This window comes from Verticillium alfalfae, genomic scaffold (assembly GCF_000150825.1).
Source record: "Verticillium alfalfae VaMs.102 supercont1.12 genomic scaffold, whole genome shotgun sequence".
Lineage (NCBI taxonomy): Eukaryota > Fungi > Ascomycota > Sordariomycetes > Glomerellales > Plectosphaerellaceae > Verticillium > Verticillium alfalfae.
The window spans coordinates 532855-556860 of record NW_003315027.1 but is presented as its reverse complement, the minus strand read 5'-3'; the positions used below and the strand labels follow the sequence as shown (position 1 = coordinate 556860).

At 56.2% G+C, this 24006-nt stretch overlaps 10 protein-coding genes across 10 annotated transcripts; 6 read left to right on the top strand and 4 right to left on the bottom strand.

The window, feature by feature from the left end:
* Positions 1-431: 431 nt before the first annotated feature.
* On the top strand, positions 432-1277 carry VDBG_08401 (ribose-5-phosphate isomerase; the record flags this gene model as incomplete). Its single annotated transcript, XM_003001310.1, has 1 exon — positions 432-1277. One exon carries the CDS (start codon positions 432-434, stop codon positions 1275-1277), a length of 846 nt encoding a protein of 281 aa, XP_003001356.1.
* Positions 1278-1764: 487 nt separating this feature from the next.
* On the top strand, positions 1765-3252 carry VDBG_08400 (predicted protein; the record flags this gene model as incomplete). The annotated part of the gene is made up of 3 exons (XM_003001309.1): positions 1765-2034; positions 2089-2488; positions 2543-3252. The coding sequence occupies 3 exons, from the start codon at positions 1765-1767 to the stop codon at positions 3250-3252; spliced, it is 1380 nt and encodes a 459-aa protein (XP_003001355.1).
* A 525-nt stretch (positions 3253-3777) lies between these two features.
* VDBG_08399 (GliA) lies at positions 3778-5678 on the bottom strand (the record flags this gene model as incomplete). Its single annotated transcript, XM_003001308.1, has 4 exons — positions 3778-4088; positions 4149-4854; positions 4910-5235; positions 5300-5678. 4 exons carry the CDS (start codon positions 5676-5678, stop codon positions 3778-3780), a joined length of 1722 nt encoding a protein of 573 aa, XP_003001354.1.
* Positions 5679-9025: 3347 nt separating this feature from the next.
* On the bottom strand, positions 9026-9202 carry VDBG_08398 (nitrate reductase; the record flags this gene model as incomplete). Its single annotated transcript, XM_003001307.1, has 1 exon — positions 9026-9202. One exon carries the CDS (start codon positions 9200-9202, stop codon positions 9026-9028), a length of 177 nt encoding a protein of 58 aa, XP_003001353.1.
* A 2205-nt stretch (positions 9203-11407) lies between these two features.
* Positions 11408-12195, bottom strand: VDBG_08397 (conserved hypothetical protein; the record flags this gene model as incomplete). The annotated part of the gene is made up of 3 exons (XM_003001306.1): positions 11408-11532; positions 11675-11978; positions 12043-12195. 3 exons carry the CDS (start codon positions 12193-12195, stop codon positions 11408-11410), a joined length of 582 nt encoding a protein of 193 aa, XP_003001352.1.
* A 1857-nt stretch (positions 12196-14052) lies between these two features.
* On the top strand, positions 14053-15463 carry VDBG_08396 (WD repeat-containing protein; the record flags this gene model as incomplete). The annotated part of the gene is made up of 3 exons (XM_003001305.1): positions 14053-14342; positions 14436-14679; positions 14783-15463. 3 exons carry the CDS (start codon positions 14053-14055, stop codon positions 15461-15463), a joined length of 1215 nt encoding a protein of 404 aa, XP_003001351.1.
* A 696-nt stretch (positions 15464-16159) lies between these two features.
* VDBG_08395 (kelch repeat protein) lies at positions 16160-17218 on the top strand (the record flags this gene model as incomplete). The annotated part of the gene is made up of 2 exons (XM_003001304.1): positions 16160-16319; positions 16374-17218. The coding sequence occupies 2 exons, from the start codon at positions 16160-16162 to the stop codon at positions 17216-17218; spliced, it is 1005 nt and encodes a 334-aa protein (XP_003001350.1).
* Positions 17219-17719: 501 nt separating this feature from the next.
* On the top strand, positions 17720-19442 carry VDBG_08394 (60S ribosomal export protein NMD3; the record flags this gene model as incomplete). Its single annotated transcript, XM_003001303.1, has 5 exons — positions 17720-17769; positions 17828-17971; positions 18021-18268; positions 18319-18972; positions 19030-19442. The coding sequence occupies 5 exons, from the start codon at positions 17720-17722 to the stop codon at positions 19440-19442; spliced, it is 1509 nt and encodes a 502-aa protein (XP_003001349.1).
* A 192-nt stretch (positions 19443-19634) lies between these two features.
* On the bottom strand, positions 19635-20586 carry VDBG_08393 (pre-rRNA-processing protein ESF2; the record flags this gene model as incomplete). Its single annotated transcript, XM_003001302.1, has 2 exons — positions 19635-19952; positions 20002-20586. The coding sequence occupies 2 exons, from the start codon at positions 20584-20586 to the stop codon at positions 19635-19637; spliced, it is 903 nt and encodes a 300-aa protein (XP_003001348.1).
* Positions 20587-20949: 363 nt separating this feature from the next.
* On the top strand, positions 20950-22832 carry VDBG_08392 (aldehyde dehydrogenase; the record flags this gene model as incomplete). The annotated part of the gene is given in 4 exon segments (XM_003001301.1): positions 20950-21393; positions 21449-22333; positions 22401-22567; positions 22578-22832. 3 exon segments carry the CDS (start codon positions 20989-20991, stop codon positions 22512-22514), a joined length of 1404 nt encoding a protein of 467 aa, XP_003001347.1.
* Positions 22833-24006: the final 1174 nt, after the last annotated feature.

The following is a 24006-nucleotide window of genomic DNA, read 5'->3' as shown; positions in this document are numbered from 1 at the left end:
TCGTTCTTCAGGGTATCCCAACCAGGATGGCTGGGATGACTGAGCGGAGGGGGTGACGGCTTTGAAAATAAAACTGCAATTGAAGTACGAAAATTTGTGTCTCGAGGTTCTGGTGCCAAGCGCAGGAATTACAGTGCGGACCAGTCTCTGAAGATCACGTGCCTTCGCTGAGTCCCCACCTCGCACTGACTCAGCACCCGGACTCGGAGGTTCATGGCGGCTGTCGTCATACCACCCCACTACAGCTTAAACCTCAACCACAGTCGTTACCATCGTGAGATTTACCCTCACCCCTCCCTCCCTTCCCCATGTTCCGCCTCCTGCGTCCATCTTTCTTTTGCCCTCAAGCAACAATTACCAACAAGATACCCCTTCCCTTCCTTCATCGGCTTCACTTTGCTTCCGAAGCAGCCTCAACAGCAGCTCGCACCATGTCCACCCTGTCCCCCGTCGAATCCGCCAAAAAGGCCGCTGCCGCCCGCGCCGTGTCCGAACACCTGCAGCCTAGCCACCGCTACGTCGGCATCGGATCTGGCAGCACAGTCGTCTATGTCGTTGACGCCATCGCTGCCAAGGGCCCCTCGTTCTGGGGCGAGATGACCTTCTTCCCCACCGGCAGCCAGAGCAAGGGCCTCATCCGGGCTGCCGGCCTGCGCCTCTGCAACCTCGACGACAGGCCCCTGGAGAGTGGCAAGCCCGTGACGCTGGACGTCGCGTTCGACGGCGCCGACGAGGTCGACGCCGAGCTCAACTGCATCAAGGGCGGCGGCGCCTGTCTGCTGCAGGAGAAGCTCGTCGCCATCGCCGCTAAGAAGTTTGTCGTCGTCGCCGACTACCGCAAGCTCTCGAACAACCTACTCACGCAGTGGAAGACCATTCCCATTGAGGTCCTGCCCATGGCGGCGCCCGATGTCCTGAACCAGCTCGTGGCGCTGGGCTCGACCGGGCCCCTCGTTCGCCCCGGTGTCCCTGGCAAGGCCGGCGAGGTCGTGACGGACAATGGCATGTGGATCATTGACGCGCCGTTTGCGCCGCTGAAGCTGCTCAGCGAGGGCGCAGGTGCTGAGCGTGCCGCCGACGGCTCGTGGGGCGTCAAGGCGCTGGCGGACGAGATTGTCAAGATTCCCGGTGTTGTCGAGGTCGGCATCTTTTTCGGTCTCGACGGCAGCGAAGCGGCCAAGGCCGGTAAGTCTGGACTGGCCCAAAAGCCTGTGGCGGCATACTTTGGCATGGAGGATGGCAGCGTCAAGGTGACAAACGCGGCAGGGTCGGAGTAGGCTTGCTTTAGAAGTTCCAAAATAATAGAGGGATCGTGTGATGAGTGTCAGAGACTCCATCAATTATGTTGTAGATTCGTGTCTTCTTATTCTCGTCGCACGATGAGTGATTCTCTGTAATGTCATCGTCACGAAGGCATTTGAGGCCGTCACTCTGGAAGTTGATTGCACACAATTCGTCAACTGAGATAAGACGACTGCCCATGGTTATTTTCTTCTCCACATGCAAGGAGGAAAACCACACATGTCATTTGCGTCTATCAATAGCAACAATATTCCCAATTCAAATGATATGCAAGTCCGTTCCTTCCAGTTTTCATTATATTATCGATCTCAATCGTCGGCTGTCGTTGATTTTTTCTTGTTCTTAACTTCTCCAGCGCCCTATTTCTCTTTTATTTAACCTTTCTTCGAAGAGAACCTCATCGTCCAAAAGCCAGGCTACTATTTCGTCTTTAGCACAAGCAGTCCGTACTCAAGACCAACGATGAGGACCCCAACGTTCATGGTCGCAGGCATCGTCTGCTTACTGCTTCTCAACTCTGCAATGGCCTCATTGGCAGCTTGGTCTACGGACATGGGAGACCAGCTTGTCCTCCAGGCTCCCACTTCCCACCTTTTTTACCACAGCAGTTGCAACACCTCGAACGATCTCGTCTTCCCAGTCAACGACCCTTTCATCTTGGAAACCGAGTTCCCTCCCAAAGAACACAGCAGCCTGGCCGGCGTCGGCTGGTTCGACGCCGTGACAACATGGGTCCTTCCTCCAACGCCACTCGTCTGTCAAGACTATGACTGACTCTTTCTCTAGGCTTGTCTCTGGTATCAAGACTCCTCAAACAACCTCGTGTACGCTCGCTACGAGTGCAACGCCACCAGCGGTGCCTACGCGCTTCACAACTCAGAGATCATCTCGACAGCCCTTCCCGATGGCATCGCGCTCCATGATCGTACGGCGCTCAGTGCCGTCCTCCTTGGCGCCGAGGAGGGCATTCGAGTCTACGCCCACGACGAGGAAAGAAGGATCCATGAACTTTCGTTTCATAACCCAACAGGCTGGCTTTATGGTGGATCGGTGGCGGACCAGCCTGGTAATGGGTTCGCGCTGGCATCTGCTGCGTCGGCTGAAAAGGAGGTTACCGTCATTGTACTGGGTGACCAGCGCATTCAAGTGCTCCAGAAGGGCATCGAAGACGCTGTTTGGGACAGGTGTAAGTGTGAACGCCATCAAACCACCAAACCACGCCGCTAAAATTGAGCATCAGTGATCTCTTCAACGACTGGCGAGATAGCTTCATTCCAACCCAACACCCTCCTTTCCCTAGCCCTTACAATCGACGATCAAGGATCATCCTCCCTTTTCTACATCGGCACCGACGCAACGCTCCATCACCTCCTCTCCCCACCAACCAACCCGGAAACCTGGGTCCCCCAGCCCGCCCAGCCCCGCGACCTCTGGCCAAGGGCAAATACCCCTTCCGTCCCCCTGACTATAACCTCCCGTCGGGGAACTCGCTATTTCACACTCTACTACCAGAGTTCCCCCACGGAGATAGCCTGCTCAACCTTCAACGGAGAAGCCTGGTCCACGAACCTCCTCCCCCTCCTCCCACCTCCGGAGATAAGCCCCTTCCTAACCCCCGATCCCACCACTCCGCGCACCGAACCCCCGCAGCCCAGAAACGTCAAGGCCCCCCTCTCAAAACCAGCCCTCATAGCCCTGTGCACGATGCTGCCCGTCGTCGTTGTGCTCTCCCTCTGCGCAGCGTGCTTCTTCACACACCGCATGCGCCAGGCAGCTGCAAGGCAAGGCCCCCGCCGCGCGCCGTCGAGAACGAGACCGCGCTCGACGGATCTGGCGTTCCGCCACGTCAGGCCGTACAGCGAGTTTGGCGAGCTGAGCTGGGAGGATGGCGTGAGCGAGGATATGACTACGGTCAGCCCGTGGCGGAGGAAGAGGGGTTGGACGTGCTGATGAATTGGGCACTTTACTCGGCTAAACCGAGGACTCACCCATGAGGTCGGCGTACGCATTGGGGTCCTGATACTGACTTCGTTCTGGGACAGCAGTTTCGGTAATCCGCGGCTGCGAAACGTGTGACAAGTTGTGAGAAAGAAGATGTGGCTACAAACTGCTTGTGAGAAAAATGGCGGTTGGGCCTCGGTGTACATTATTTGGCTAGTTAACAAACAGAATACATTGCATTGCGTAAGAAACCCACAGGTCTACGACTACTATACTTGATGAAACCGGCGTAGATAAGAATTTTTCGGTAACGAGTCCACATCTAGGAGACATTTTACCAGATATAATGTCTTCGTCAAAGCAAGAGGTATTATTTCTAGTCATTATGCGGAATAGGAGATGCAAACATGCTGCTCAAGCAACCAGCCACCAACGCCGTCTATGCCACTATATCCATTACTCTCGGTCCCAAACCCGATTCCTCCGGCTATCCATCATTCATCTCATCAAGGACTCCTCATAGACCGCAACGTCTTAAGCCGCGCCGCCAGCAGACAGGTTGCTGGTGTCGAGCTTCTTCCACCTGGACCCAAGGCTCGCTACGAAGGCCACACCCGCGCCGGCAATAACAAGCGCAAACGTCACGCGAAGACCGTCCATGTAAGCCTCGATGACAAGCGGAACAACGTCCGTGGGGAAGGCGTGGCGGATTTCAGTTGCGCCAGTCAAGATAACTTGCTCTTGGGAAATCTGGGGAGCTGTATCGCGAAGGGTCTTGAGGATGGTCTGGAGGAAACCAGCTTGAGCACCTGCAACGTAGAAAGCACCGCCGATAATCTGGAAGACTGGTTGGTGTTAGCGAAGATGGTCATGCCGAAGCTGTCAGCGCCACAGGCGAAACTTACAGAGCAGAATAGCTGTCTTCGAGGCGAGGTCTTCGGGTGTCGAGGTACCCTGGACGGCGATCATCGGAATCTGGAACGAGGCGCCCCAGGACAGGCCAGCGAGAGCCTGGTAACCAATCCACTCGCCGCTGCCGCTACCAATGTCGAGCGTGTAAATAAGGCCAGCCGCCACAGTAGAGACGGCAGCGGATACGACGAGGATGGGTGTGTAGTGCCCATACATGGTGATTGAAATGCCAGAACTAACGGTAGCGATGGTGACACCGATGATGAGAGGCAGATTGCGCACACCGGATTGCGTGGGGGATTGGTTGTCGACCGACTGGAAGTAGATGGGAAGATAGTAGATCAGGGTGAAGTAGGCGCCAGCGTAGAAGAACATGTAAATGCTGGAGATGTATAGCGTGCGGTCTTTGATGAGGCGCGGGGCAATCATGGAGCGCTCGCCTTGATACCATTGAAGTACACCAAACGCAATAGCCATGAGGACGAAGCCGACGATGAGGCCAATGACGACAGAAGAGTCCCAAGCATGTTCAACGCCGCCGTACTGGAAGGCGAGCAGGAAAGAGATGGTGGCAGCCATGATGAGGGCAGTGCCAAGGGGATCCATCTGAAGAATCTTCTCCTTCAGAGGTGCCTCAACGGGAATGGCATGAGGAGGTGTCTGGAACCAGAACAGAATGATTGCAGCAGAGACGGCGCCCTAGTCAAGTCAGTCTGGGGAGTCGGAATGGGTTTCAGGGACTGGGGCAACGTACGATGGGGAGGTTGATGTAGAAGCACCACCGCCAAGTGACGTGGTCGGAAAAAACGCCACCAACGATGGGGCCGATGACCGAGGCAATACCGTATGAAGCACCGATAGCACCAGTGTATGCGGGGCGTTTGGCCGGAGGCGCGGCGAATCCTATGATGGTGTAGGCTCCGGAACCGATACCTGCGGCACCAACGCCGGCGATGGCACGGCCGACGATGAGAGCGATGGAGGTCGGGGCGACGGCACAGATGAGCGAACCAACTTCGAAGATGGCGATCGAGATGAGGAAGCTAATCTTCAACGGGAAGTACTTGTACGCCTTGCCCCCTGAGAGAGAACCACTTATCAGCATGGTGACCTCAAGGTGGGCCAGTTTCGGGAAGTCACTTACAGGTTGACTGGAAGGCGGCGACGGTCATGAAGAAGGCGGCGCCGTACCACGACACTTCGTCCAGGCGCTTAAATTCGTCGGTAATCTTAGGGATGGCTGTGCCGACGATTGTCATGTCGAGGGCAACAAGGAAGATGCTAAGCATGAGGGCGACGAAGACGAATGTCAAGCGCATGCCTGTAGGGTACTGAGGTTCTTCCGCCGGTGCGGCGTCCTCGACACCCTTGTCCGGCTGCGTCTGCGTCTGTGCCTCTTCATCGACGTCGGTGGTCGAGCCATACTCCTTCTTGGCCTCTTCATACGCCGATGGTGTCACGGAAGGGGACCTCTCGGGTTCCTTCTCAGGGTTGCCCCCTAGGTTGCTGGCGGTCAGAGACATGACGAGGAAGCCCGTTTGTGTCCGTTGATGGGTTGGGTGAGGTCAAGTCAGGGCTGATGTGGTGTCGTGCTACTGTAACAAGGTTGGTAGTGAGCAAGGACCCGCGATGCAAGAGTGTGTGAGGCTTGAAGGAAGGGATGAGCCGTGTAAGATGGCTTCGGGGCGTGCCTTATGTAGCACTGCCTTTCCACTGCGATGAAGAAAGAATCTTACCAAGACAACCATGACGGTCTGCCTCACATCATCTCTGCATACTTTCTGCCTCAGTTCCGCAAGGGCAGGGGGTCCACCCCGTCTGTTTCTGCCCATGGCTACTCTGTCCCTCCTGCGCAGCAAGTTCTCGCCCGGGCTTAGGACCGAGACCGAGAGTCTCGAGGTGACCAATGCACGTGTTCGGAGACATCTTTGGTAATGCCGGCTCCACGGAGATTCGGGCGGACAGGGATAGAGAGAGAGGGTGATTCATCTGGCCGGGTAGGGGTGGTGGTACATGTGTGCCATGTTTTGCCTGGAAATGGCCAGACCAGGCGACCTGTGTTCAGCGGCAGAATTGCGCACGACGACGAGGTACACTGCTGGGTACGTACCATGCCCTCACAGCTTATACGCGGGCAGCAAGCGGCTGGGCACCAACATGCTTATTGGTAATCGCTGGGCGGGGTGTCAGGATGTCATGGTAGCCGGTAAGCCCTACGAGAAAAGGCGAGAATCCCTCCCTTGTCGAGCTGCAGCACGGTGGCCCAATCCGGGCATCGATGTGGTGAGATGATCTGCTGGTGGGTTTTGTCCGCCATCCAAGGGGGGGGGGGGGCTGCCTTGTGGATGGCGAGATGAGATGAGCAATCCAGCATCCTCGTGCTTTGTGGGCTTCAAGTCGGCCTGCGTCCTGGCTAGCTAGCGCGCTTCTGCGGACAAAGTGTGTGGCCCATGCCCATGTCCGTTGCCCTGTGGCCCGTTCCACATTGGCCTTGACTTGGGAGTGAGGGCGATGGAGTTTGCAGATGCTGGCTTGCGGACTTTGGATGGCGTTAGCGCGCTCGAGGGGTACCGCCCGTGGAGTTATGGGTTTTCTCCGTGGGTGGGTTTCTTCCGACCATGGGTTTCTGCCGATGGATGGAATTTGGCCGCTGTTGAGTGGTGTGTGTTGGTGCAGCTGAGCCGCCGGGCTTAACCAAACTCCAGGCATCATTTGTGGTCTCCGTCGCGTCCAGCAGCCCGTGTCTCTCACCAGTTCGCAACTTGGTCCCTGTGACGTACGCGATCGTCTGCAGTAGGGCTGCTGACGATGCTGTTTTGTTCAAACAGCCAAGGCGACGAGGGGTTGAGCTCATCGGAGACATTTGCACAGCTCAAGCGGAGACTTACAGGTAGATGGATCCGCTCTGTTCCGTCCCTTCACTGCATCGCACCATGGCACAATCGCACCCCCAACGCTGAGGCCAACTGCCAAGATAGCATGCGAAGGGGTACACTGTGGCAGTCGACAGACGACCTCAGAAGCAGATAGAAAGAACGATGGAATGCGAAGTGAAGATGCAAGGGCAAGCCCCTGAATCGCCGCGGAGTTTGGTTCAGAGAGAATTTGTCAGATGGGCGCGATCAACCGAGACAGGAGTACCTCGCCAAACGCCAGACGCCAAACTCCACCCACCACCCAGAATTCAGAAGAACAAAAGCTCGGCGGGTGGAGATGAATCCTACGGACCACTGTACCGTCGCAGCAGCGCGACTGAAACATGGATTGCCAAAAGTAACGGCCGCCTCGCCTGTGCGCCAATAGTCATCAGATGTGCGCGTCAGATAGCAGCATGTTAGAATGGAGAGCGGCGAACAGCCATTCACGTCGTCGCCGTTGCACGACGGCCGTGGCATCAGCAGATTCGTCCGTTCGCGTCGGTCGTCGCTGTCCGTCAGCATACTAGCGGTGGGAAAGCTGATCTGCGTTGAGACAAAAACCTTATCTGCTGGGATCTGTCGCGCCAGCGGGACTGCTTCTGACCTGGGGCTTGCTGCTGGCGCTTTTGAGATTAGGCGGACAGGGAGGAGGAATCCGAATCCGCGTAATCCCAGACGAAAGGGTGTCGAGATGAGTCTGACGTGATCATGTACGAGCGAGCAAGCTACCAAATGATTAGCGAAGTGGGTTCGGGAGGCCCGGGCCCATCGCTCTTGGGTAGATATGAACCGCTGGGTTCTTGACCTCCATCTTCCTGGATTCAGGCTGTCCGTCGTGTGGCCGGCCGGGGTGACCAAAAATGAGAGGAGGGATGCAATCCCAAACCGGAAGAAGTCGATAGAATCGCGAACAAGGCATGTCTCCTTGCATCGTCTGAAGGAGCGAGCCCTGAGACGGCTGCCTCCGAAAATGTTGATTATCGATCAAATTCATGTGGAGCGCACTGTATCTACACCCTATATGGCCGATGCGCACCCAATGATAAATTGCGGACACGAGATCAACACACTGTGTAAGCCTGCGCTTTCCTTGCCAACATCATCATAGCCACTGCCTGCGATCAATGACAATAACACCTTCCCTTAATCAGTGGCTCCTGCCACCGTTTCCTTAGAAACCTGGCTTTGTCATCATGATTCCTAGTACGAGGCTTAACACAGCGCTGTGAACTACATCTCGGATGATTCCTCTCTCTCTGTGTTATACAGCTTTCTACCCCGATTCCTACCAGTCGCGCAGATGCGAATCGGGTCCGAAAAGCATCGGATGAGCAAATCCTCATCAGAAAGGTCTCTTAGTGACCCACCACGAGGGACTGACAGCTAGCATGAGGCACTCACGTTCTCTGACAGCAGCTTCTAGGCCGGCCCGACGAACACGGCTACCGAAGTTGCCTATCGATGGCAGGAGATTTCGCCGTTGCACAACAACACCAGGAGCGAGCTAATCAGATGCTCAGATGCCAACGCCTTCGTTCTCCTTGTCCTCGACACCCGTCCACGCAGGTCATAGCAGCGTCTGCGGCGCCCTCACCTTGATCTGCTGCTCGACTCAGGCTTGGATCCTTGACAAGCTCCGCTTCCCCTTTACTGCCGCATCGTAGAACCCCTGATACCACATGGCCTGGCTGACTGGCACCAGCGCCGTCAAGCCACCATCGATGTGAGCCAGCCAGACATGCAGCGCCTGTAGTGTATCCATCACTTTGTGCGGGCTGCGCTGCGGATCTCGACTCGTGAACAGTGCGTCTCTCAAATTTTCCGCTTTCTTGCTGCCGCGCTGGCTGTCCTCGCCCAGTTCGAGGATGTACGTCTCGAATCGACGCCGCATACACTCTGCAACGCGGCGGAGGACGCGCAGCCCTGCTTTGATCTCAGCATCGTGCCCGAGATCAGGGAATCAGGTACCCCATAAATCTCGGGAGAGGGGGCTTGATGCTTTCGTAGGCTTCACCAAACCATTCTTCCGTTTGTCGCTTGCGCATGGATTCTTCATCAGTCATGGAGGTACGAGCCGACTTGATTGATGCTTCGACCTCCGCTACAGACTGAGGCTCGGAAACGTTCATTTTTCCAGTGTCAGTCACCTTTTCGATACGGCCGCCCCCCAGCGTCAATCGTTGGGTTGTTTCGAAATAGGGCCCCATCGCTCTGCGTCCATCAGCACGATTCAAAGCATGAACACAGCAGGTTACGTCTTACCAACTGTGAGCTCGATCGTACCCCGCGCCCTTCCGTCTTTGGCATCCCATCATCCCAGGTGGAATAGCAAGAAAACCTGGCCAACCTGGGTACCGCCAGCCCTAGCCCATACCTCAATCGCACCCCTCCGTGACCTGACTATTATCGTGTCTTTCTTCTGAATACACAGTCTTTTCGCCCCATCGCGCCGCTGGCAGGACGACGTCGGCGCAGCTGCCGTATTCATGCACAGACGTGTATTCCGGTCCCTGCGTTTCCATTAATCGTCATCCAAACATTGAGTTAGGCTCGCTTTACATGTAAAGTGTATGCCAGCCTACTTTCCCGACCAAGGGCAGTGCTAAGTATTCGCAAGGAGCAGCTGCCCGCTCGTATAGAAGGCTGTACTGTGACTGCTGAGTCTCTCTATCATCGATTTGGAGTTCTTGATAATGAGACCCATGGCCCCGTCCGACGTGGCGCGTTCCAGCTTTCTGTTCCGCCGGATTAGGGTGCGCTGTAAGTGATCAGAGCTGTTGATGCCCTTCCACCCGGTGATAAGCTCAGCTGCTGCACCCGTGCATAGACTATGAGAATACTCAGCCATGAGGCCCCTTGTGACCGGAGCCTCCCCTCATTCACCAGATGCGGCGCCCTGCCCCGAACGCCGATGACCTTGCCGTCCTTGTCGACAATGTCGAGACCGCACCCGGTGCTGCAGAGGACATAAGCGCTCTGTACCCACTTCTCCAGCTCCTCGTCGTAGGCGTGGTCGACGCGAGTCGGCCGCTCATGCGTGTATGGCGTCCGACGGCCGTAAATGTCCCATATGCTGCCTCGGCCGCAAAGGGCCGGCGGTTCGCCGAGTTTTCGGCATGATGCATGGTTTCAGTTCGATGCGACTCTGAGGACCGAACGGCTAGAGGGTGAATATTGAGAGCTTGGAAATACAAACCAATTGAGCAATAAGGCGACTGCTATTGGAAAGCGGCGACGCTCCGGTCCCCCTAGACCAATGATGCGGCACTGACGAGCCGAAGCGTCAGGGTCCGGGCCGGTTTTATGTGGCCAGCTGTAGCTTATATGGAACGTGTCGAATAAAGGTCTTGAGGGGCTGACGTGTAGTCGTCTGGGAGAGCATCGCAGTATTGGTGGAAGTAACTTCTTTGCTCCCCAGAGTCGTATCAGCGACTTTCGCACTGACTGCCACGGAAGTGAGTCATCGAGACTCGGTCAGCCGAAACATCTGCTCCAAGTCCCACAACAGACGCCGTTGTATCATCATCAGCTTCGATTTATCCGATCGGTCCTGCCAAATTTCCAGATATTCATCTCGCTCGCCCGGAGTCGCAGCAAGACCAAATGCTCTCTGGCCTGAAAGTCGTCAACAGGAAAAACGTTCGTCTCCCGAACGGCTGTGGTGCTCAAGACTGTTCTACCTTCATTCTCGTCGAACAGTCGCCCTGGGGGACCGGTATCTCTTTTGGTTCTGTCTCTGGGCTCGTCGCGGCTCATGCATACGATCCTGAGGTTTCCTGGCTAGCGGTGGCCTTCGATTGTCCACCACTCGTCCCGGCAGAAGCTCTGCAGAAACTGCTGCACGATTCCTACCACCCTGTCAAGTGCCTTGCATCTTCTGAAGGCTTCTGTTAGCCGTTGCTCGGGTTATGGTCCCAGGTAACATTGCGCATGCTCACACTAAGAGCTGCAGAAGGCAGGCTGAGCCCGTCGGCAGTAGTTAAAGAGGCCTGGGCATTGGCATCAGCCAATGTTCAATGCGAGAATTATGTTCTTCTTTTACCCCAAAACACACGCCTGGTCTGTCTATCATCAAACCTCAAATCGATGAGATACAAAATCGTTGTCATGCGGTGAGAATTCTGGAGGAGCTTGCACTGTTATGATTCAAGGGACACATTCTACTGCAGTCTTCAGGCGTCTTTCCAAATTTACCATTGATCGCAAGAAGGAATTTGTCTCCAAGGAATCATACAATACGTAATTTTGAATTTTAGCCTAAGAAAACAATGCTATATGTCCCAACTCATTCCATGCACCGTTGACAATCATTTTTTTTGGATATAAAAAGGCTATCAAACCTTGCCAGCGGTACGGGGAGGAATCTCGTCCATGTCAGGAACGATGCCAAGGTGCTGGTTACCAAAAGGCCACGACTGAGGGCCACCAGACACCGTAACACCGCCATTCTGGCGCTCCACTGTGATGAGAATCCAGGTCAGCACATTCCATCCCAAAATTGGGCATCTAGTGAAAAGGGAGATGGACTCACTGTTGTTCCAGTACGAGTAACCCTTGTCCTTGCACTGCTCGTTGCGTCCGCAGATGCTCGCGGAGCGAACGCCACCCGCGTTCGGCGAGGTGATGACGACGGGGCGCGTAGGGGCCGGGCAGGCAGCACCTGTTTAGACTGGTGGTTGACCGTGTACATGGGTGCTGGCGGGTGCGCCCAGAAGACGCAGATGGGGTCGTCCGGGTCGCCGTAGCAGGTTTGCACCTCACCCGACTCCTCGTACTGCGAGATCTCGAGGCCGGGCGCTGATTCCAGCCGGCGCCGCTGATGCTGGCGCCGAAGCTGACGACGTTGCCCTCGACCTCGGACTTGGAGATTTCGCAGCCCGGGTTGCCGGCGCAGCTGTGTGGCTTCTGAGAGGGGCTGGGTCAGCTACTTGGGTCGTTGAGAGGCTGGCCTGCGGAAAGATGGACTTACCGTCATCTGCTGGAAGAAGTAGGTCTGGTGGGGATCTGGGTTTGGGTGCTCGGTGACGATGACGTCGCAGCCGGCAGGGCAGAAGTTTTGGGGGAACGGGCTGGCGGAGACGGCGCCGGCGAGTGCGAGAGCGGAGATCAGCAAGTTGATCATGATGAACGAGAAGAGGTTCCGGGGGAGATGTTGGTATGTGGAAGAAGATACGGAGGAGGGTCTGAGTGAAGTAGAGGAGTTGGTGACAGCGAGGGTGCTGTTCGTAGAGGAGGTATTGCTGAAGCTGTTGATGCTGCTACTGAAAAATGATACTTAATTTGGAGATCAGTTCGGGTTCTTATATGCTGTTTTCTGTGATGTTCGATCTTCACGACATGACCAACATGTTTAACGTAGAGCATGAGATCCGAGTCGTGCACATGGACCAGCATGGTAGCTCAATCCTTCATCGTCATGGTTCTGTATCCAAATCCTGTGGGATTCAGAATAACTCGAAGATCCGTAGACCGTAGTAGCAAACTGAGCCGGGATTAGGAGAGATGTTGCCTGCAGAAGACGTTGAAGCCCAATTACAGACGCACCGAAGGGCTGAGCTTTACCAGAGCGTCAAGGCCGAAGCTTGACGCAGGGATGTTGCTCTAGGTGGACCCTGATTTCTAGAGCATGTTGGGCCTGGCGGGCTTACCCTGAACAAGCCTGAACAGGTGCTATTTTGAGGGCATACCATGTAAAGTGGTGCGGTGGCTGGGTCGTATCCACCGAAATCAGACGCATTAAGCATCTTTTGTGAAGTTGCACTACTGATCCTGGCCTCATTGAGCAACATGTACACTCCCCCGAGGGCCGTGATGTCGGTTAGCGGATGCACTCGCTCGCAGTGGCGAATCATATGTTTTGCCATTCGCTGCAGAGCCGTTCATCCCGGATCTCTTTGTCTTGGCTGATCCTCCGTCCTGGAAAGCTCGAGGGATGTAAGGATTCCCGAGGGTGACGTTGTAAGATTGTCTGACTCGGGAAATCAGATTAAGCTTGTTTTCGTGACAGAGGGCATGTTGCCATCGCTGCAACACGGGACGAAATCTACGGCGGCAGTATCGAGGACAACCAAAGACTCGCCGTGGTCACGCGCGCATGGCGGGATAAGCCTTGTCCAGGTAGACAGCCAGCCTAAATCTAGATCATAGTTTTCCGTTGTATTCGCATCTCGCGCCAGCTCAGGGTACTGCCTCAACGTATGAGGCAAATGTTTTGAGCCTTCTCGTGAGAAAAGAACAATGGCGAGCGTATGTCATTGAAAAATGTGCACGCCTACGACTGCCCTTTCCAGCGCTGAATCTGCCGATCGCCTGAATCCTTCAGCGAGTCTTAAGCTCATTAGTGTGCTGACCAGGGGGTTCGTAGGATCAGACACGCCCATAATCTGCAAGTTTCCCAAGTAGGACGATGCAGCCCAATTGAGTCGAGGTGACATCACGAATAAAGCTGTTTGAGGCTCATGCTTTTGGTGCTGGAATTCGGCCTTGGTACATGCAATGATCACTACCTACCTACAAAGCTTTGATATACATCGAAGCAGGTGCTAGCTCTGCACATTCTTGAGGGTGGGTACGTCTGTGGAACATAAGTAGGCAACGTACAGGCATCTGGATATTTACTTCGTATATCTTCTCCATGTAGCAGCATTGCATCAAGAGGATCAACAGCTCATCAGATGGTCTAGACCTCAGGGTTGGTGCACCGCCTTGTTCAAGACCGCAGAACACAGCCAGCCCAGCTGCACTGTACCTGCCTGTAGGTTTTAGGTACCATACGAAAGCGGTAGGGGGTCCACAGTTGCACTCCCCCAAACCCACCGAGGTCCCACCCAGGCTAAAAATGGCGAACCGAGTACTTGCAGCACCACCGTCACTGTAGAAGGATCAAGCCAAGCAAGCCCCTGCCCAAGCTGTACCCTGAACCCCCCCCCCTCTCTCCCCTTCTGGCTCCTGTCGCGCTTGGCCCGAAAGCTTGACGACGATGGGCATCACCCTCCCCTCCCACGATCGCCTGCCTCGTGCTCCCTGTACCCCGACATCATCGGCGCGGACCATGCCCGAAACACCACACCCACGAACAATCCTTCGCGGCCACAAAGCTCAAGTGCACGCTCTCGCCTTTGTCGGCAACAATGACCGTCTCGCCAGTGGTGACGCCGAGGGCTATGTCGCCCTCTGGGACCTCACCATCATGAGGCCCACAGCCGTCTGGCAACCCCATGACAATGCCATTCTCGGTATTCAAGGCTGGGGCGCCGACCGCATCATTACGTGCGTCGATCCCACCGTCTGATGGCCGAACTGGCTGCCCGACTTGGCAGCTCTTCCACCCCTTTGATGCTCGCCAAGCTCACACACACACAGACATGGCCGTGATCACAAGCTAGCCGTATGGAAGCTCGCCACGTCCGATGAGGCGAACCTCAGCAAGAAGCTGCCCCTCGACGACACGTCCGAACCCCGCCCGCAGCCCTGGCTTCTGCATCTCATAGACGTGAACACCATGAACTTCTGCGCCTTTGCCGCCTGCGTACCCACCGATCCCCCGCCCGCCGGCGACGATCCGGAGCTCCTCCTCGCCGTCCCCAACACGCTCGCCTCCGAATCGGTACGTACACCCTACCTCGCTAGCCTTGTCCCCCATTTACTGCTGCAAATAGCAATCTCCGCCTTTGAATTGCTGTTCGTGCCACGTGCTGACCAACGAGCAGATTGACATTTACCACCTCCCCACCCAGACCCGTCGCCACACGGTGAAGTCCCCGGGCCAAAACGGCATGGTCATGGCTCTCGCCCTCGTCCCACAAGGCGACTCCCTGACCCTCCTCGCTGGCTACGAAAACGGCGTCACGACAGCGATGCACCTCTCCGCCGCCAGCGGCACGTGGAACACGACGTACCGCACCCAGCCGCACAGCCAGCCTGTGCTCTCCCTCGACGTCAGCCCCGACGGGCTCTCCTTTGTGACGTCCTCGGCCGACGCCGTCGTCGCGCGTCACCCCGTGCCGCCGCCCGCGGGCATGGAGGTGCTTGAGCAGCCGCTTAAGGTGGTCAACACGAAGCACTCGGGCCAGCAGAGTCTGCGGTTCCGGGACGACGGGCGCGTCTTCGCGACGGGCGGGTGGGACGCCATGGTGCGCGTGTACTCGGGCAAGACGATGAAGGAGGTCGCCGTGCTCAAGTGGCACGAGGTCGGGTGCTATGCTGTTGCATTTGCGAGTGCGCTGAAGGCACCGCAGGCGGCCGGTGGTGTTGAGGAGCGTGATGGCACCGTGGTGCGGAGGGCGGGAGAGGTGAGTGTCAGGGAGAGGCGGATTGCGCATGCCGAGGCGGCACACTGGCTGGCGGCGGGCAGTAAGGATGGGAAGATATCGTTGTGGGACATATTTTGAGCCTTGCGGGCGAGACAAATGAATGTGTGTTGGCCGAATTAAACAAATGTCATGTGCATGGAAGGCTTCATAGCTCGACCGGAATGAGGCTTAGGTGGCAGTCCTGACGAGGTGTTTGATATTAACCCAGTGAGCAACTGTGCAAAGCGGCTCATCACCGCACCACTGCGCTCATGACATCCTCTTGAACTCGTGTTCATTTCTGACGTCTTCAGGATAGTCAGGTGATTTTGAGATCGCAGCTACAAAGAATATCCCAGGTCGGGCTGGTGATTATCTTCTGGGCACGACGGCTACTGGAACAGGGTAATATAAACCCATCAGAGATCTGATAAATTTGACTACGTAATCTATAGAACTGGCCATTCAGACAGATAGACGAGGTTGGACAATTATTCTCATGTTTTATCTAACGTGAAAAGCAATCGAGCCAGTGCAACGTCAAGGCTGAAGTCAAGGTAGGTCTGAACCTCACCGCATTTTGGTGATCTCGTAATACACGGGCATCTATGTAATTAGTGTTATCCAACGACTCGGAGACCGAGGAGGCTGAACAGCGGAATTAGCGCGTGGCGGGGTTGCAGATCAACGACCAGCCACGACCATCAGGGTATCTCATCGTAACTCAATGACGATACATCGGTGGATTGCGGTCAGTTTCGGCTCCAGTGTATAGCGAATATCTCCTCATTAATCATGGCCAGCATTGAAACTTCATGGATCAAGCTAGCTGAGAGCCAACGGCTTCAGCGTTCCTCTCAAACCATTGCCGTGCTCGGATCGACTGCGTACATATTCGGCGGAGAACTCCTTCCCAGAGAACCCATCGATAACCAGCTCGATATTGTTCGCCTGGGCGAAGGCATGCAGTGTTCTCATCCCGTGTGAGCGACACGGCTAACATGTCCAGGCACGTCATCTGTGCACACCATTCCGGCACCCCAGAATGCGCCCTCGCCTCGCGTCGGCTCATCGTGTGTAGCCATCAAGAATGCCCTCTATCTGTTCTCCGGCCGTGGCGGCATCGCCATGGCGCCTGTTGAAGAAAACGGCGCCGTCTGGCGATATACGCCCGCCGACAGTAGCTGGACGCTGATCACGCCAGCGGACACGTCGGCGCCGTTTGTCGATGGGCGAAGTTATCACGCAGCGACCTCCAATGGCGTGGATACCATCTACCTCCACGCTGGATGTCCCGAGAAGGGCCGCAAGGCAGACCTCTGGTCCTTCAACGTTGAGTCGAGGATCTGGACTGTCCTGCCGGCCGCCCCGCCGCCCGCACGCGGAGGAACATCGATCGCATTTTCCAAGGGGAAAATCTACAGAATGAACGGGTTCGATGGCGAGCATGAGCAGGGCGGGGCCATTGACGTGTTCGACATTGCGAAGGAGACATGGTCGACCATCTCGTTCCAGGCAGATGGCGTGCAGGGGCCCGAGGCGCGCAGTGTCGCTGCTCTCGTCGCCGTCCAGTCACAAGGCAAGGATCTGCTTGTTACGCTCTTTGGCGAACGGGATCCCAGTGCACTCGGTCACGCTGGAGCAGGAAAGATGCTCTCTGATGTCTGGGCATTCGACATTCACCACGAAATCTGGACGAAGCTCGCTTTCACAGGCGACACCCCCTCCTCGCGCGGCTGGTTTGATGCCGATGTGGCGCACCAAGAGGATGGCACCGACGCGATCATCGTCCATGGAGGTCTCGCCGAGGACAACTCTCGGCTTGGTGACCTCTGGAAGCTGCAGTTTGCCTGATGGAGCTGATTTATCATCACGAACAAGTAAGAAGCGTATTACATAATGCAACACATAGGAATCGTTCGAGGAAACGCACTTTTGCCTCTTTCAAGATCATGTGACTCATATTCCGACACGAGCGCGGGGCCGGCGGGGGCAGTTAGCGATGCTGGCTGCGCGCTGGCGTGGTTTGGGCTCGAGTGGCTTATCTTATCAGGCGGGGGCGATAGTCGAAGAAAAAATCCAGAATGAACCCCTCCATATCGATGTTCTGGCGCCCACTTCGTCATTGTCACCGTCTGGTTTAAACTAGGCGCCGGCCATCTTCTAAGGATTCTATACATTTGCGTGTGTGTAGATTTTTCCTTTCCAGCTCTTCGAACGAAAAACGAAAGGCCAACTCGAAGGCTGCAATTTTTCAACCGCTGTGCGTGTCGGAGCATCTTTGCGTCGACCCCTCGGCGCTCAACCCCACCACCGAAGCGAGACATCGTCGCCAGGCCGACACCTAACCCAACCATGGAGTTCACCAGGAAGACGACTGTCGCCACTGTGCTCTGCCACAACTGGTGAGCCTCTGCACTCTGGTTTCCTGTATTTTTTTCATCAGTGTTAACAACCATGCAGTGGTGCTCCTATTGACGGCTCGACCGGTACCATTTGCCAGGCTTGTCTGCGATTAACTTGCGATATCTCCAACGGCGTCCAGCGCGAGGCCACTCTCACATTCTGCCGTGACTGCGACCGTTGGTTGCTGCCTCCTCAGTCATGGTACGTCACTCTTGCAGCTCCCAAAATGATCATCGCTGACGTGTTCTAGGATCGTCGCTCAGCCCGAATCTCGCGAGCTCCTTGCCCTCTGCCTGAAGAAGCTGCGAGGCCTCAACAAAGTCCGAGTTATCGACGCGTCCTTCGTCTGGACCGAACCGCATTCAAAACGTATCAAGGTCAAGATCACGATTCAGGATGAGGTGCAAGACGGCGTGCTGCTGCAGCAGGCTTTTGAGGCCATCTACGTCGTAGCCTACGCGCAGTGCCCCGAGTGCGCCAAGAGTTTCACTGCCCACGGTACGTCCCTTTGGTAGCGCCTCGTGTAGATGTCGACTAACATGGACCAGTCTGGAGATCCGTTGTGCAGGTCCGACAGAAGAACTGCCCTCACCAGCGTACCTTTCTCTTCCTCGAGCAGCAGATCCTCAAGCACGGTGCACACAAGGAAACCCTGAACATCAAAGAGGCGCCTTCGGGTATGGACTTCTTCTTCGCGCACAAGAACCAGGCCGACAAGTTTGTCGACTTCCTCAATGCCGTCGTGCCCGTCAAGGTCAAGAAGTCGCAGGAGCTCATCTCCCAGGATGTCCACACCGCCACCAAGTCCTACAAGTTTTCGTCGTCCGTCGAGCTCGTCCCCATTTGCAGAGATGACCTTGTCGCGCTGCCGATAAAGCTGGCCAAGCAGCAGGGCAACATCACGCCCCTGGTGCTGTGCCACAAAATCGGTACCTCTGTGTACTTTGTCGATCCCAGCACGCTTCAGATCTCTGACGTCAGCTCACCGGTCTACTGGCGCTCGCCCTTCCAGTCGCTGGCTGACACAACGCAAATGGTTGAGTTCGTTGTCATGGACATTGAGAGGACCGGCGTCACCCGCGGAAAGTGGGCTGCCGCCGAGGCAACGGTCGCCCGTGCCTCTGACCTTGGTGTCAATGACACGACCTACTTCGTGCGCACACATCTGGGCAACCTGCTGCAGCCTGGAGACTCGGCAATGGGTATGTTCTGCTTCATTGTGTGTGTGCCTTTGAGTGGTGAACGCTAACAGGCTTTAGGCTACATGATCACTGGCACCAACTTCAACAACCCCGAGTTCGAAGCTATTGAATCCTCTAACACGTACAGCTCGAGGATACCGGACGTCATGCTCGTCAAGAAGCACTACCCGCGCCGCAAGAAGAACCGCAAGCGCCAGTGGAAGCTCAAGCGCATGGCCAAGGACGAGGGTGAGCTGCTGCCCAAGCAGGCCGACCAGGACCGCATGGATGCCCAGTACGAGCAGTTCCTGCAGGATGTCGAGGAGGACGAGGAGTACCGTGCCACCATGGCGCTGTACAAGTCTCAGCAGCCGCAGCGGGTGGATCCTGATGCCATGAGCATTGCGGAGACGGAGGGCGAGGATGAGGGCCCGAAGGTCGACATGACTGAGCTGCTGGAGGACATGGATGAGTTGGCTATCCGCGAATAGTGCGGGAACTTGGTAGATGGAAAGGGACCAGAAGCCTTGCCTAAAAAAATGCATGAGAGATGACGAAATCAGGACAATGGTCGCATGATGAGTGACATGACATGATCAGGCGCACAGTGAACACTGCAACCTATTAATACGCTTGCATATATTCATTAAAAGGCACAACGCTTGATTCCCCTCCGCCTTACTTTAGAAGATCTTGCTGAGCACCCTTGTGACGTGCTCCGGCTGCGAGTCTGCCCCCGTGTTCCTCTTCGCCAACGACACCTGTTTGAACGTCATTGGCCTCTCCTCCAACGCACCCCCAGCCTTCGACGGCTCGCTGTTCTCGCCGTCCGCCCTCTTCCTCTTCTTCTCTTTGCTCGCCTTGACACCATCGATAACCTTTGCTCTCTCAATGTTGGCCACAAATTCCTTGTTCTCTTTTGTCGTCCTAGCAATCTCGGCGCGCATCCTGCTCGTCCTCTCCGCGTTCTCGCCCGCAATCTGCTCCGTCAGGTTGTTCCACTTGAAACCCTTCAGATAGAGTAGGTTCCAGATGTCATCGCGGTAGTACGACCCCTTCTTGCCGCCCCAGCGGGCGCGCGTTAAGAAGCTCGCACGCACGCTTCGCGTCCTTCTTATTTGACGAATTTCGACCCAGCCCTCGGTGAAGAGACGCTTCTTGTTGGCGCCGGGCGCGCACACGGCGCGTGTGCGCCGCAGGGTCCTCTGGCGCGAGGAAGATGCGGTTCAGGGCGCCGTGCGGCGTCAGAAGCGTGCGCAGCTTGTGGGGCTTCATGTAGGGCGGGATGCGGGACAGGTAGACGACGCCGGACTTGCGGATGGCGGCCTCGGAGGCGATGAGGTTCTTGTGAGAGAGGGCCTTGGAGGCCGACGCGGGCAGGGACGGCTTGGACTTTTTGGAGGACTTGGATGTGCTGTTGTCGGCATCGTCGTCGGCCTCGGAGTCGGGGGCGTTGCTTGGGAGTACGGACTCGTTGTCTGAGAGGATGTCTTCGTCGTCGGATTCGTCGACCTTTCTGCGCTTGGACGTGCGGCCGCCTTTTTGCAGGTTTTCGGCTTCCGAATCGTAGCCCTGGCTCTGGTCGTCGTCGCTGTCCTCGGCGTCGAGGAACTCGTTCCTCTTTTCGGGAGCCATATTCAAGGCCTTGGAGGTGAGGGTCTTTGGTGTACTACAAGGCGTAAGAAAAGCAAAAGCGGCAGCAACTCTGAGCAGTGCGCGAGGTATCGAATTGTCGTGATGCTGAAGGTCATCAGTCTGCGGTAGGAGAGTCGGAGCAAATTTTTGGTGGATCCCAAGCGCGATTGCTGCCGGCTCTTATCTAATCGGAGAGCCTCCCTTATCGAGCAACGTCCAGTGGCGCCGCCGGTCCCGGTGTACGATGGCGGGGCACTGTTGCCCCTCAGTGATCTCACACACACGCCCTGAATCAGGTACCGCTTCGACAAGTTGTGGCCACAAACGTTTGCCTCCTCCTCTTCAAGAGGATAATCGTAATTCATCTCTCCATCTACAAACACAACAAATCGCTTGACCAAGATGTCGCTTGAAACCTTGACCACCATCTCGCCCAGCACGAACGAGGGCATCCTCACCCGCAGTGGCATCTCCCAGGCTGACTTAGACAACCTCCCTATCACCGCCACCACCGCTTTTGATTCATGGCGCAAGACGACTCTCGCCGAGAGGCAGGAGATCGTCAAGAAGGCTCTCAAGTCTCTCGCTGACAAGAAGGATGATCTCGGTCAGGAGTTGACCGTCCAGATGGGCCGTCCCATTTCGTACACGCCTGGCGAAGTTACGACTGCCATCAAGCGTGCCGACTACCTTCTCAAGATTAGTGACGACGTTCTCAAGGACACAGACGGCGAGGCGGAGAAGGGGTTCAAGCGTTTCATTCGTAAGGTTCCCGTGGGACCTATTCTTGTCATCTTTGCTTGGAACGTAGGTTGCACTAGTCCTTCCCCTGATGTCTCTCCCTTTGCTAACCATCGACAAGTACCCCTACCTCATCCTGGTCAACTCGCTCATTCCAGCGCTGCTGGCCGGAAACACGGTCATCCTGAAGCCGTCGCCCCAGACCCCCACCATCGTGGAGCAGGTCGCCAAGAGCTTCGAGGAGGCGGGCCTCCCCTCGGGCGTGCTGCAGTACTTCCACTCTGGCTCGCCGACGCAGATTGAGACCATTGTCCGCAACCCCCTCATCAAGGCCGTTGCCTTCACAGGCTCTGTCGCCGGTGGTCTTGCCATTCAGTCTGCAGCCTCAGACCGCATTGTCAATGTCGGCCTCGAGCTTGGCGGCAAAGATCCCGCTTATGTGCGTTCCGACGTCGACGTTGCCTGGGCCGCCGAGGAGATTGTTGACGGTGCCATTTTCAACTCGGGCCAGAGCTGCTGCTCACTCGAGCGCGTATACGTCCACGAGAGTGTGCACGATGCCTTTGTCGAGGCGGCGCAGAAGGTCCTTGCGGGCTACAAGCTCGGTGACCCCTTTGACAAGGCCACACAGATTGGTCCTGTCATCTCGAAGCGGTCAAAGGAGACGGTCGAAGCGCACATCAAGGATGCCCTGGACAAGGGCGCCAAGGATGCGACGCCCGAGAACGAGTCGTTCGCCAACCTGCCGCCCAAGGGTAACTTTGTCAAGCCGACGCTGCTGACGGGCGTGGACCACAGCATGACGGTCATGACGGAAGAGACGTTTGGCCCGGTACTGCCTGTGCAGAAGGTGTCGAGTGACGAGGAGGCGGTCAAGCTGATGAACGACAGCGAATTTGGGCTCACGGCAAGCATCTGGACCAAGGACACGGATAAGGGGTACGAACTGGCGGAGCACGTCGAGGCCGGTACTGTATTCGTCAACAGGGCTGATTACCCGAGTCCCGTAAGTCTGGCATGTTCCTCGAAACTCTTGTTTCCCAGGCTAACAAGCATTCTTTCTTCCCCTCTAGGATCTCGCTTGGACCGGATGGAAGAACTCCGGCAAGGGCGTGACGCTCAGCCGGTTCGGGTTCGAGGCCTTTGTCAAGCTCAAGAGCTTCCATCTGAAGGACTACCCGAAATAATGGTAAAAGAAAATTCTCAGACATGGGGCATTGGGTCTGATGTTGGCCGCGACGTGAAAGAAGGGGGGAGAGAACACCGGCAGTTGTTAGAGAGGTCGTCACAGAGGCCAGGCCCAAGCCCCCTCGGCTATCTCGATAAACTAGGGGTCCGACCTGGAGAGACTTATTTCAGGGCACGACGTCGAGACCACGGAAGACTCCCAAGACGTGATTCAGATGGCGAGTGTTTGTCTTGCCGGTACTGATCAGAACACACCAACTGTTTGCTTTTTCTTCGCTTAAAGTCCCTGCATCAGTCCTCATGACCCTGATTTTTTTCTGAATGTTTTCTTTTCCCCATGGTTCGTGAGATGACGCCTAGCTGGAGAGGGTGCCAGACATCGAGCGTCGCTTGCCGCGCTTGGGCTTCGGTTTGGAAGGTCGTCTGAGACCCGAAACCCGTCACGCTGGTAGTCGGAGGAATTGGGACGAACACGGAAGCTGCTTGATGCGAGCACCAAGTGAGGGGCACGAGCGCAAGCTACTGCGAGTGTCTCTTCATTCCCTTGTGTCCGAGGTCACAAAGAAACAGAACGCAGAGGGAAAAAAGGGAACCGAGGGTGGGAACCTCCCCGGGGCCCTTACTGGCTGGAGTGTCGGGCTTTTTTTAAACCCCCGTTTGCCCACAACGGTGTTTGCAGAATAGTCGATCTACCGCCGGGTTTTTTTCATTTTGGGTTGGCCCCCCCCCGTCATGATCTCAGGGGCCAATCCCAGCGTCTGGAGTAAATTCTGCCATCAATATCCCAAGCCAGATCCTTTGCTCACTTTTTACCAGGGCCCATCACCCTGATTCGGGCAGGCTGTCCCCAATTCAGGCCAACCGACGGGCGGGCCACGGAGTCCAATCCATGCATCACATCTCCCGCATTCATCTAATCTTAACCCGACACACGCTTCCTCTGACTTGAACCCACCCTCACTCCCCAATCCATCCATCCAACCGAACGCCCGCATGAACGATGGCGGGGGCGGGCGGTCGAGCGAGAGAGAGACAACCCCAACGCAACCCCTCTCCACGCGTGGCAGGGTCGCCCAAAGGAGAGACAAGGCCCCCCAATCTAGAGCCCTCTGGGTCGTCTTAGGGGCGCCTGGTGTAGAGTGGCAGCGAGTGAGTAGGTGGAATGGGGGTGAAGAGGGCCCAGCCAGCGCAGCATCTGAAACCGTGAAGCCGCTCCCCCCACTCCAGGCCTCACGCGCTGTGAAGCGCTGTAAGGTATGGTGCCTGGGCCAGAACCCTTACCAGCTGGCGAGCCGCTCACCCACTACAACAGGTTGGGTTGGGTGAGGCCCGTTCTCACCACCCGCCCCCCCCCCCAAATCGAAACAACAATATGAGGGAGCATGAGAGGACAAACGCACGCGGCAGGTTTCAGACACTGGCCAGGAAAGGAGAAACCCGCGTTCACCTCCTCTCTTCGCGGCTGCACAGAGACAATGACAAGGAAGAAAA